Source organism: Sciurus carolinensis, chromosome 5, assembly GCF_902686445.1.
Source record: "Sciurus carolinensis chromosome 5, mSciCar1.2, whole genome shotgun sequence".
In the NCBI taxonomy this organism is placed as follows: Eukaryota; Metazoa; Chordata; class Mammalia; order Rodentia; family Sciuridae; genus Sciurus; species Sciurus carolinensis.
In genome coordinates this window covers 150,695,078-150,708,318 of record NC_062217.1, presented here as the reverse complement: position 1 = coordinate 150,708,318, position 13,241 = coordinate 150,695,078, and the positions used below count along the sequence as shown (strand labels likewise).

The 13,241-nt window shown below is 43.9% G+C and overlaps 1 protein-coding gene across 2 annotated transcripts; it reads right to left on the bottom strand.

The window, feature by feature from the left end:
* Positions 1–955: 955 nt before the first annotated feature.
* Nolc1 (nucleolar and coiled-body phosphoprotein 1) lies at positions 956–9,882 on the bottom strand. Of its 2 annotated transcripts, none has more exons than XM_047554474.1 (13): positions 9,692–9,882; positions 7,033–7,088; positions 6,772–6,920; positions 6,535–6,677; positions 5,886–6,051; positions 5,271–5,389; positions 5,017–5,152; positions 4,630–4,758; positions 4,200–4,310; positions 3,464–4,111; positions 3,201–3,295; positions 2,957–3,049; positions 956–2,797 (listed from the first exon to the last, which is right to left on the bottom strand). In XM_047554474.1, exons 1-13 carry the CDS (start codon positions 9,809–9,811, stop codon positions 2,639–2,641), a joined length of 2,124 nt encoding a protein of 707 aa, XP_047410430.1. In that variant the 5' UTR covers positions 9,812–9,882; the 3' UTR covers positions 956–2,638. The 2 variants fall into 2 exon arrangements, with proteins under 2 accessions (XP_047410430.1, XP_047410431.1); XM_047554475.1 differs by having other exon boundaries at positions 6,772–6,917.
* Positions 9,883–13,241: the final 3,359 nt, after the last annotated feature.

The following is a 13,241-nucleotide window of genomic DNA, read 5'->3' as shown; positions in this document are numbered from 1 at the left end:
AGCACCCAGATAATTCTCATGCTCAGTTGGTGTTATGAAGCACAGATTTAGGCCTGCCTGGAGTTGGAAAAATCAGTTCTGTAATGGGCTACATTGGAATATTTTAGGCTCCCAGGCATGATGGCATATGCCTGCAATCCCAGTTACTGGTGGCTAAGGCAGGAGGATCACAAGTTTGAAGACAGCCCCAGCAACTTGTCGAGGGTCCCTGAACAATTTAGTGAAATAAAACAGGCAAAGAACAGAACTAAGAAGCTAAGTGTCCCTGGGTTCAATCCCTGGTGCCCCCCAAAAAGATAATTAAAAAGGGTTGAGTATGTAGCTCAATGATAAGAGAGTTCAACTCTTACACAAAGGCTTGGGTTCAATGCCCAATACTGAAAGGGGCACAAAAAAAAAAAAAAAAAAAAAAATTAGGTTTTATGGACCATTCGCAAGTCTGTGCTTTTTTTATTTTTTTCCCTTTGGTACCGGAAACTGAACCCAGAGGCACTTAACAACTCTCCAGGTCTTTTTTATATTTTATTTTGACAGGGTCTCAGAGTTGCTTAAGGTCTACGTTGAAGTTGGCTTTGAATTTGCAATCCTCCTGCCTCAGCCTCTAGTCACTGGGATTATAGGCATGTGCCACTGCACCTGGCCCCACATTTTAAAAAATGCCTTTAAAAAGGTAAAAACCTAGGTAATACAAAAACATTTTTAGGTACTATTAAAAAAAAAAAAAAAAAGGCATGGCTGAAATTGGCCATGTCATTTCACCAACCCCTAGTTTAGACTGTATGCAAGCTGAAATAAAGCCTGGAAAAGGCACTAGGAGACCAGGTGTAGCCAAGAGAGATGCTGCCAAGGAGCCACTGCAGTGAACTCACAGGTGTGGACCCTGGCTCCACTTTGCACCCAAGTTGCTCTGGTTTGAGCAGGATGGTTCGGGCTCACAATAACAGGACTCCCAAGACACATTATAAACCAGTTAGTTTATTATATTGTAGTAAGATGTAGAACTTTTGCCATGCAGACTGAAATACCTATGTCAGCATGATCAGTGCATTTTTTCTTAGAGCAGTTATCCTAAAAACCAGATTTTATTAGGTTATTTAGTGAGTATGGAATTCAAACAAGGGAAGGCTACTCTTAAGACCTAAACTGCATCAGTGAAAGCTTGGGGCACATGTTCTCAAAGGGGCAGCCCAGACTCCAGAAAGCTCAATGATTCTCTCCTCCTCATTCTCTGGCTGAGTATCCCCAAAGGTCACCTCAGACAGTCTTACAATCAGCTTTCTTCGTCTAGGAATCATGTCTCTGTTCACTAGTTATTTTTCATAGTGCTGGGGATTGAACTCAGGACCTCACACATGCTAGGCAAGTGCTATACCACTGAGGTACACCCCAAGCTCTGCTCACTGGTTTTTTTAAATTAACTCAGTGTTAAGTTTCTGAACAGAAACTTGCTCCCATGTACCAACCTGAAGACACAATAATCCTATTAGGATGCTCTCCCAATCCCACTCTACTTAAATTTTATCAGATCATCTGTTTTGCAAAGGTTCTTTTCTACCTGTGAGCACACAAATGAAAGTTACCTCTGGATTCACCTAATGTAACCTAGTTGTACTGAGGACTGAGGTTTTTAATCACAGTTGTTTTTTCTTATAAGAATTATATTCTTGATCAGTAAGTAATTCCCAACCATGTAGAAATTAGTAAAACCAATTCTGGGTCACCACTGCTACCAAGGCAGAAATACCAAGTAAAATGTACTTTTCACATAAAATTAATGTGATTTTGTTCTCAACTATGTAAAAACAGGAGAAGATGTAGTCTTCCACTTTGCACAACACTAGTAAGGGTCAAGTTGTTGAAAAATACTTCCAACCATACAAAAGTTTGCTTTCAAATTAAAACTATATGTATTGCAAACATTATGTAATAATGACAAAATTACAGAAAACATAATATTTTAAATTGACCCATGGCATTCACACCACACTAACTAGAATTTTGCCTATAACAGAACAGTGAATTTTATCCCAAAAAGTTGGTTAGGTCCATGCTGGTTCAAAGCTTCAGTCTCAAGACACAATGAATGAGGATGAACTCTAATGCATGCTTAACAAACATACATACACATTAACCATTCTTTCGATGTCCCTTACCAAGGCTCCACGAGAAGTGGGGATGAATGTGGCCATGTGCACTTACATGGGCAGAAGCCTTCAATTATAAAAATTTATGTGACCCTTTACCATGTCTTGAGCAATAATTAAGATTTTACCTGTGGGAAATCACCTCTGAAAATCACAACAAAAATCAATAAGAAATGATTTAATATAAAATGTACAAATTTCTCAGTATGAGGACTTCCACAGAACAGGAAGACAGGAACAACTAAAATGATTTTCTTAAAAAAAACAACATTCCTCTTGCATTGTCCCTGATACTCAACACTCAAAAACAAATCTGTACAAAACTAGAAACAAAGAAAAGGACCAGAGAGGACATTTTGTTGCAATGTCTTAGGACCTACTCTAAACTTCTGTCCTCACCAAAACCCTGCCCTAACAGTGCTGAGGGTTTCCAGGTCCATTGGAGATGAGTGGCCTCCCATCATCGCCCTTGTTTTGCCAAGGGTAGCCCCAGGTCACTCACTGTCAAACTTGACAGAATTGACCTGGACAGAGATAGAGCCTCCCCGGTAGCTGCCCCGTTTCTTCTTGGTTTTCTCATGCCGGAAGGATTTGCCTTTGGTGAACTTCAGAACCTGATTGGCTCGCTCCCCCCAGTCTCCAGCTGCTCCTCGCTGGTAAGGAGAGAGAGGCAATTAACACACACAGGACAATGCCAGGGCCCTGTCTTCTCTTTTTACTCCCTGTCCAAGGCAACCTGAACCTGGAGGGCTTCAAATGCTTCCTTGAGCCTCCCGCCTTTCCCAAGAATGGTGAATGCCTTCCCCTCTCACCTTGGCATCAAAGGAGTTGTCTGCCACTCGTGAATCCACTTCAATTTCCTCCTCTCTGACCCTTCGGAATGGGGAAGATGCCCTTTTTTCTCCCTAAAGAATTAAGTAGGAAATTAAAGATGTGGTCCTCTGACCACATCCGGCTCTCCTGAATGGTGCAGGGTCAGGCCAAACTGTAAAGATGATAGCAGATTTTCCTTTTAGTTTTAAAAGACTGGATTCTGAGAATAAAAAGACAACTTACTTTCTTCCTTTTTGGAAATGTGTTAGGAGTTTGAAGCTTAATCTTCTTTGCTTGAGGAGTTGCTGCCTCATTCTGCTTCCGTTTCTTTCCTGAACCTACAAAACAAAAAGCCAGACTCATGTATTTTCCTATTCCTCCCCTCAGGTTCCCACAGAAGGTCCAAACCAAGAAGTCGCTGGGCATTCTCTCACTGCCCAACACCCAAAAGTGTATCCCATTAGACTTGGGGAACAAAACCATGGACAGGTTCTCTGGATACAGACCTTGCTTGGAAACTGCCACTTCACCCTTTTTCTTCTCTTCCTCCTCTTCTTCCTCACTGTCCTTGCCTGCTTTTCCATTCTGGGCAGTCAATGCTGAGGTGCCATTGGCCTTGAGGGCATGTGGTTTTGGAGTGCCCTTGCTCTTGGGTTTTTTCCCCTCCTCCTCCTCCTCACTGGAATCATCAGAGGAGGAGCTGCTGCTACCCTCGGCCTTTACCTTCTTTACAGAGGCTGTTTTAGAAGGGGCTACGGCCCCTGCTGCTTTCTGGGGCTTCTTCTTAACTGGGGATTTGGATGTCTTCTCCTCTTCCTCCTCACTGCTAGAACTGTCTGAATCAGAGCTGCTGTCCCCACCACTCTGAGGAGCCTGTTTGGCAAGGAGAGATGGTGCTGTTTTGGCAGTCACCTTGGACTTAGGGGTGGCCACAGTCTTCTTTTTCTTGTCCTCCTCACTGGAACTGCTTTCCTCCTCACTGGAGCTACTATCAGCCTTTCTAGTCAGAGGCTTCTGGCCACTGCATGCAGGTTGCTTAGTATTTATGGCTGACTTAGCCACAGGTGGCTTGGGAGTGGCAGCTGGCTTACTTATGGAATTCTTGGTGCAACTAGCTTGCTTGGCAGGAGCTTCATCCTCAGAGCTGTCAGTGTCTAGACAAAGGAAAACAGAATGAAGAGCTCCCCAAATCGGATTTGGGGAGCCCTATAGCAGCTGCCCTGAGGGCCTCTGTACCCTTACCAGAGCTGTCTGAAGAGCTCTCTTCTGCCTTCTTTGCTGGGTCTGGTTTTGTGGTAGCTTTGGAGATGACTGCCTTAGCTGGGGGTTTCTTCTCTTCTTCAGAACTTGAATCTAGGAAGAAATACCTATTATGCTGGGCGCAGAGTTCCAATCCAACCAGAAGAGCAACAGAAACAAAGAAAACACACCATGCCTTGGCCCTGTTTAATTTTAGTCAAAAACAATGAAAGGTCAAGAGATTTCTTTTTTTTTTTTCTTTTTTTTTTTTTTTGCGGTGCTGGGGATCGAACCCACAGTCCTGTGCTTGTAAGGCAAGCACTTTACCAACTGAGCTATCTCCCCAGCCCGAAAGGTCAAGAGATTTCTACTTTCCTAATTCTTATAACCTCTCCAGACTCACTTTAAGGAAGAAGCAGCATCTCTGACTCACCAGACTCATCGCTACTGTCTTCACTGCTTTCCACAGGCTGTACCATCTCCACAGCTTTCTTGGGAGGTTGGGTTCCCAGGGATTTCTTCAGTGGTGGAGCAGAAGGTGGAGGGACTGAACTGTAGGGACCTGTTTAAAAAATTATGTATACAAGTGCTGACTCAAGAGGCACAGCACTTGCCTAGCATGCACAAGGACCTTAGCTCAATCCTGAGTCTAGGTTATACAAAAGCACTGTGGCTTCTTCCTTGCTTTCTTAGATTCCTAGCTCTGGGAGAAGCTAGCTGTCATGTTATGAAGGCACTCAAGTAGCTCTATGGAACTACATGTGGTAACTGCAACTAAGTACTGGCCAGTCATATAGCTTGACTTCCCAAGTTCAATCACCTGGTTTTTTCTTTATGGGTTTTTTCTGCTCCTCTTCCTCCTCACTGGAGGAGTCTTCACTGCTAGAGCTCTTTTGTGTAGGGGTGACAGCTGCTCTCACTGGGACTTTTGCTACAACTTGCTTTTTAAGTACAGCCTGCATCAGAGAGAAAAACTGATTATCAGAGGAAAATATTGACCGAAACAATTCTGAGAATGAACACACCCCCTTCTCCCAGGGCCACGTCTTCTCTGAGAGAAGTTATAGCCCAGACCTTCTTGGTGATGGTTGCTGCCTTCTCCTCTTCTGAGTCATCACTGCTACTGCTGCTGCTGCTGCTACTGCTAGCTGCTTTGCCATTGGTTACTTTAGGTGCTGCTCGAGCTGGTACACCTGAGAAGAATCATTTAAATATACCCTCTGAATTCTTTCATTTCAGCCACTATTCAGAAAAGCTCTTATAAATCATAACCTAACCTTTATCACAAAGAACACTACAGAAGTTTTCTTTAAAAAACAAAACAAAAACAAAACACCAATCATGATCAATACCTGTGTTGATATTCAACATCCAATACCATTTCAATCTGGTGCCTAAAGAGCAATTTTAATACCAGTCCCCAGGGCACTGTGGTTCCCAGTCTATCCTTTTTTTTTTTTGTACTGGGGATTAAACCCAGGGGTTCTTAACCACTGAGCCACATTCCTAGTTCTTTTTATTTTTCATTTTGAGACAGGGTCTTATCAAGTTGCTTAGGGCCTCACTAAATTAATGAAGCTGGCTTTGAACTCATGATCCTCCTGCCTCAGCCTCCTGAGTCACTGGGATTATTACAGGTATTACTACCTGCACCCAGCCCCTGGCCCGTTTGGGGAACAAAAACAGTACCTGGTTTGGCTGGGGCTTTTGCCTGAGCTTTCACTGCCATAGGTGTTGTCTTTGGCTTCTGGTTCTTCGGTGCCTCATCCTCTGAGCTTGAATCAGAATCAGACTCAGAGCTGTTGGCCTTCTTAGGAGGAGCTCTGGCTGCCTTGGCTTGGGGTTTAACTCCCTTCTGTTAGAAAACAGAAGAATCAGTAAGAGTTTCTGGGTGCTCTAAGGACATCCCAGGTTCCTTTAATTTTTTAGGGACCCAATGGAACACTACAGATGAGAGAAGTTCAAGCAGGGCAGAATATGGCAAGGATAAACACTTAATAAAAGAAACAGAAAGTTTGGCCATTTGATATACTGGCCTTGTCCATGCTATAGCCTGCCAACAACTCCTAACAAAATACATTCTCATTCTTGGAAACCTAAACAGTGTCCCAAAAGAACCCAAACCACTCAGAGTTGAATTTCCTCTAGATTCAAAGCCCTACTTCAACTTCACACATTCTTTTCAGACTTTCAAATCTCCATGAAAACCCTCATGTTTTCTTCCCCATAATCACCTACTAAACAGCCATCATCACCCCTTGGCTAGTCACAAATGACAGGCCAATTTTAGGTTCCTTCCTTTTCAAACCTTTAAGCAACTGCCTTTTCTCAAAGCTACAAACCTGGGAAGCCTTTTTCTTTTATTCTCCTCTTCTTCCTCCTCCTCATCATCACTGGATTCTTCACTGCTGCTGCTCTCTGAAGCTTTGGCCACAGTCTTTCCAGGATGCTGAGGCAGACTGGCCCTCCTGCCAGGTACAGCTGGATGAAAGTACAGGTCCCAGTAAGAATCAGTCATGTGGTTCAGGCAAGGGGCAAACTGTCTTCCTGGAGCCACCATGCTCAACCCCCTTACCAGCCCTCTTAGCTGGAGGCCCTTGAACTTTCTTCTCTTCCTCCTCACTGCTGTCCTCACTACTGTCACTGGATGAGCTCTTCTTCTTAGCCTTCTTAGTCACTGGTCCATTTGTCTGTAACTTCCGCTTTGGGGCCTTGGTTGACCTGCTGAGGTAGATTAGGCTAACTTCTGGGGGATCAGGACCTTCTCAAACCAAGGAACACAGCCCATCCCACCTCAGGGGGAAAAAACAGCCCAACTGGAAAAGGGAAGGCTTACTTCAGCCAGAAGCTATAGATGTCCAAGAGGGAAGAGGCATTGGCATCCTGCTGCGTCTGTAGAAAAGAGAGAGCTGGGTAAGAAAACATTATCCTAGTTACTCAAGAGAAGTCAGATTTTGTGTTATATTTTCATTAATTGTGACCTGTTATGTATCCATTCACCTTGAAATATTAAATCTTCACAAAACTTTTCCCACTTGCACATATTGGGAGAAAAATATTCTACTTATGTATCTCCCAAGTTCTGGCACCAAAAATTTGGGTTATTTCTGTAGTTTGTGGCAACCACCTACCCACTGCCTGCCAATCCATCTTTATGTCTTTTTTTTTTTTTTTTTTTTTTTGGTACTGGAAATTAAACCCAGGGATGCTTTACCACTAAGCTACATTCCCTGTCTTTTTTTATTTTGAGACAATCTAAGTTGCTGAGGCTGGCCTCAAACTTTTGATCCTGTCTCAGCCCCCAAAGCTGATGGGATTAAAGGAGTGTGCCACCATACCTGGCATTATCAAAGTTTTTCAAAAAGTTCATTCCTTTTACTCTAGTATTATATTTTCATCTAAGAATTTAATCTTACACTGAAACAAGGGCATAAACATTAATACAAGGTGGTATCTGGTATAATGTAGATCACCCGCACCAGATCACTGGAAACAAGCCTCCCAGAGAAGACTGATAACTGTGACATACTCAGTAAAGAACTGCATTCAAAGCTGGTCATGGGGGCTGGGGAGATAGCTCAGTAGGTAGAGTGCTTGCCTTGCAAGCACGAGGCCCTGGGTTTGATCCCCAGCACCACAAAAAAAAAAAAGCTGGTCATGGTATCACACACCTATAATTCCAGCTACTCAGGAGGCTGAGACAGCAGGATCACTAGAGGTCAGTCTGTGCAATTTAACGAGATTCTGTCCCAAAATAAAGTTTTAAAAGTCTGGGGATGTAGGTTAGTGGTAGAGTGCTTACATAGCATGTGGAATGCCCTGGATTCAATCCCCAATACTGCTAAAACAAATAATTGTATTCAGCTATTAATTAAACTGATTTGGAGCTTTAACTGATGTAAAAAATGGCAAGGCTTTAAGAGTATGCACATATGTAAAAGCTCATAGGTTAGGGATATAACCCAGTGGCAATATAGTGTGTTTAGCGTGTGTAACTGCCTCAATACCCAGCAACACACAAAGAAAAAAGTACAGGTTTAGAGTCAGATAAGTAAACTCACCTATGTAGTTATTACTGTATTACTCTCAGCAAATTACTTAATCTCTCAGATTGTTTTCTTCTCTATAAAAAGGAGATAACACCACACATCCCATTAAATTGTTGGGAGAATAAGCAATAATGCACAGAAAGGACTCACCATCCAGAAATAGCATCTGGCTTTTAGTAAGCCCTTCATAAAGATTAGTTTTTGTCACATACAACCAAAGGATACTAACTCCAAAATGCTCAATTCCTTGAACACTCTCTAGTGCCAATAAGAAAACAGCTAAATCACATGGCAGGGACACCGGGTTAAGGTAGTCCCTTATACACTCATTTGATCCTCTACTTCTGCAGTCTGGTTTTGTTACAAAAGGACAAGTCTTTAAAAAAAAAACAAAACTGTTTTTAATTGTAGATGGACATGATAACTTTTATTTTTATGTAGGGCTGAGGATCAAACCCAGTGCCTCACACATGCTAGGCAAGTGCTCTACCACTTTGTTACAAACCCAGCCCTGGACCTACTTTTTTAGTTATGCTATCATCCCAAGGAATTCCACTCTGTCCTCTCTCAAGGTGTGTTCCCCATGCAGGCATAACTCATTTTCTTGACATGTAGATTACAAATCTTTCATAGTCCTGATCATCTTGTTCTCACAGGTGTTTGGAGTACCATAAATTGACATAACTATGATACCAGTTGTCACTCATCCCATACTTCCTGTGAACCAGAGCTGGGGCTGTTACTTTGTATATTTATCTTACTGAAACTTGCAAAAATCTTATAAAGTGGATGACATCGCTGTAGAAAAGAAACGGACTAAGAAAGGTTAAGCGAGTTGCCAGGATTATAATCTAAAAAGTGACAGATCCTGGTCCCAAACCTAGATTGATTTGATTCCATTACCCAAAGGTTCAAGCTCACTGCCACTCTGGTTTGGTAGGGCTATCTATGATACATGTATAACTGGAAGCTGAACGTTGTCCCTACTCATTAACCAAATCCTAGCCTTCGTTTTTGAAGCAATTTCATTTTATTTCCAAGTCCCAGGTAAGTGAGATAGAAGGTAAGGTCAAACCACGTTTTGCTTAGGCCAACACAAAGCCCCCGCAAAGGACCAGGCGCCATCAATGCCCGCGGTGGGACGCGGGGCTAGCTACTCTCCGCACTCTGCCAGCCATGTGACCTAGGCCACGCGGGTCCCACGCTGCCGCCACTTCCTGGCTCACCAGGAAAGCAATAGGACTCGGCGTAGTCCAAAGACACCTCTTGGAAGAGAAAGCGCCGAAGCTCTCGGGTTTCTTCCGTGACTCCGGATGGTCCGACACAAAAGTCACGTAGAGAACAGAACTGGCGGATCCCACCGACCTCCCCCAAAACCTAAAGCATGTCAGGGCCTGGAGTCTTGGGTCATCCCACCCCAGACCGCGCCCGAAGCCAAGAACTCACAGCGCCTGTAGCTTTGGCGAACTTATTTGCCACCTCCGAGAGTTGGTTATCACGCAAAAAGCCGAGCACTAAGGGATACAGGTCGCTAGGAATCACGCGGCGCACGCCGGAGTCCGCCATTCTCCCGGCAATGCGCGTCACTACCGTTGCCGACGCAGCACGCTTCAGGAACTCAGCAACTAGACAGGCGAAAGAGGGGCGGAACCCAGAGACTAGTTACTTCTCTGTGCCGCGCGGGCGCACTACGGAAGAGGTAGGGCTCCACAGGGCAGTCCCGCCTCCGCCCCGGAAGTAGAGTCGCGGCAAAACCTATAAGCTCTTTTCGGGTACCAAGCCTGTAGCCATGTTGGTAAGGGCGGATCCCACCGGCCGCCTCTTCGTGGAGGCGGAGCTCTGACGTCACTGATCATGCTCCCGCCGTGGCGGGAAAACTCCGGACTTCCCGCGCGTTCTTTGCTCAAAGTACTTTTTTTTTTTTTCCCCCGGTACTGGGAATTGAATCACTGACTCCATCTCCGGCCCTTTAGACAGTTTCGCCAGATTACCCAGGCCGGTCTTGAACTTGCGATCCTCCAGCTTCAACCTGAGTCGCTGGGATTACAGGCTAGGGCCATCATGACCGGCTGGCAGTAATTAACGGTCCGCGGGCTCCAGCCATCCTTCGCCTCTCCTGTGGCCACAATGTCGCCTAACCGCTTTCACTGGCGCTCCCACCCAGGAGACCCTTTCTGAGATACCACCCCGGCTTCCAGACTCCTACCTCTGCTGCAGAGGAGCATCAAGTTACAGCAAAGTTTGATTGCCAAAACCGCTCCTCCCTCAGTCATGACTTACCTTTAAGACAACCCTATCCTCCTCCATTTATTCATCCCTTAATTCAGTTCCCAGAAGGCAGAGGGGTCACGCACCAAACTTTAATTACATAATAATTCCTTCAATCTAACTCCCTTGTGGATCAGAGTTCACAGATCTCTCTCTTTCATGGATAAGTGTCCATTATCGGCCATTTTTCAGGTCACATAAGCAGTCAACGACCAGTTCAATCTTATTGTACTTCCCATTAATCCATTTCCTCATGAGACACCCTTCTTTGCCTTTCTCCAAACAGGACCTCCCCTCTCCAGGAGAGAATTCCTACATCTCCCAATTCCCTGACAAAAATTTTAACCACATGTATTCTTTAAAACATTCAAGCATGACTGAGGTTATGGCTCAGTGGTAGAGCACTTGCCTAGCACGTGTGAGGCACTGGATTCGATTCTCAATACCACATATAAGTAAATCAATAAATTAAAGCCTATCAACACATAAAAAAAAAAAAAAAAAAAACCCACATTCAAGCAAGCTGGGCATGGTGATACAGGCCTGCAATCCCTGTCACTCTGGAGGTTGAACCAGGATTGCAAGCCTCCACAACTTCATGAGGTCCCCAGGAATTTAGTCCCGTCCGGAAATAAAAATCAAAAGGACTGGTGATGTATTCAGTGGCAAAAGCAAAGCTGGGTTCCACTCCAGTATCAAAATAAAATTTAAAAAGAAAAAAATAAAAAAATAAAAAAGCCAAGCAGCACTTTAATGATCTTACACTAATTTCCCTGAAGGCTTTTTTGTTTTTTTGGTACTGGAGATTGAACTCAGGTGCATTTAACCACTGAGCCACATCCCCAGTTCTTGCTTGAGACAGGGTATCACTAAGTGGCATAGGGCCTAAATTGCTAAGATTGGCTTTGAACTTGTGATCCTCATGCCTCAGTCTCCTGAGTTGCTGGGATTACAGACCTATGCCACCAAACCTGGGCCAAAGGTGATCTTGTTGATGATCAAAAAAAAAAAAAATACACCCTTGAATCCAGAGTTAACACATTCACTGTTTTAACTATTTATGAGTGATTTTGGTTGGGCACAGTAGTGCATGCCTGCAATTTCAGCTACTAAAGCAGCTGAGATAGGATGGCAAATTCTGGGGCAGCCTAGGCAACTTTATGAGAACTTGTCACTTTTGTTGTTTTTTGATCCCTTTTTGTTGCTGTTTTAATATTTCTAGCTGTATGTGGACACAATACCTTTGTTTTTACGTGGTGCTTAGGATCAAACCCAATATCTCATTGGTGTGAGGCAAACACTCCACCACTGAGATACAGCCCCAGCCCAGGTACTAGGGTTTGAACCCAGAGGCACCATGCCACTGAGCTACATCCCCAAAGCTTTTTGTATTTTTTGTTTAGAGACAGAGTCTTGCTAAATTGCTTAGGGCTTGGCTCAGCCATGCCCAATAGAGCACTTACTTGGCACGCGTGAAGCACTGGGTTCAATTCTCAGCACTACATAAATAAAGGCACTGTGTTCACCTACAACTAAAAATATAAAAGTACTGAAAATATAGCTCAGTGAACAGTGTTTACCTAGTACAAACAAGGCCTGGTTTGAGCCCCAGTACCATAAAAAATAACAACACAGTCAAGTACCTGCTGTGTGCCCAGCATTATGCTCAAGCTTTACTGTGAACTCAGCTGAAATGGTGAAATGTCCACACAAGCCCATTTAGAAAGTCTTTATTTGCACCTAGTGTGTGAGCTTCCTCTAAATACTTGCTATCAAAATCCCTTTGTGGCCCAGTTTAGTGGCATATGCCTGTAATCCCAGCAGCTTGGAAGGCTGAGGCAGGAGGATTGCAAATTGAAAGCCAGCCCCAGCAACTTAACAAGGCCCTAAAAATAAAAAATAAAAAGGCTGGGGATGTGGCTCAGTGGTTAAGTGCCTCTGGGTCAATCCCTGATTGAGAGGAAAAAAAAAAAAAAAAAAGTCCTTTCATGGACTACTATCATCCTACCTGGTATGAACACAGAATCTTTTTTTTTTTTTGGGTGGGGGAGGCGGTGGGTGCACTAGGGATTGAACTCAGGGGCACTTTGCCATTGAACTACATCCCCAGCCTTTTTATTTTTTGAGAGGGTTCTAATAAATTGCCCAAGCTGGCCAGGAATTTATAATCTTCCTGCCTCAGCCTCCTGAGTAACTGGGATTATATAGGTGTGTGCCCAGAAAACTGACTGAAATGCAGAATCTCAAGACCTACCCAAGAAATCAGAATCTGCATTCTAAAAAGATCACAATGTGGGCTGGGGTTGTGGCTCAGTGGTAGTGCGCTCCCCTAGCAGAATGAGGCCCTGGTTCGATCCTCAGCACCACATAAAAATAAATAAATAAAATAAAGGCACTGTGTTTACCTATAACTAAAAAAAAAATATTTAAAAAGGAAAGATCACTATGGTCAGGGATTGACCCAGAGGCACTTAACCACTGAGTCACATCCCCAGCCTTTTTTATTTAAATGTCTTTTCAAGTTGGAGAAGCACTGCCCTGACTTATTTCTCAGACAATACACCTGAGGAGCCAAGTTTTAAATCCAGTGGGATTTGCACCTCACCAGAGATCCTAGGAACTCAATGGAGGTAAGCGGATCCGATTATGTTCACAGAGGAAAAGTGAACACATGTGGCACCTTAGCACCATAGAAAGAAGTACAATAACACTTGGGAGTTCTCTGTAG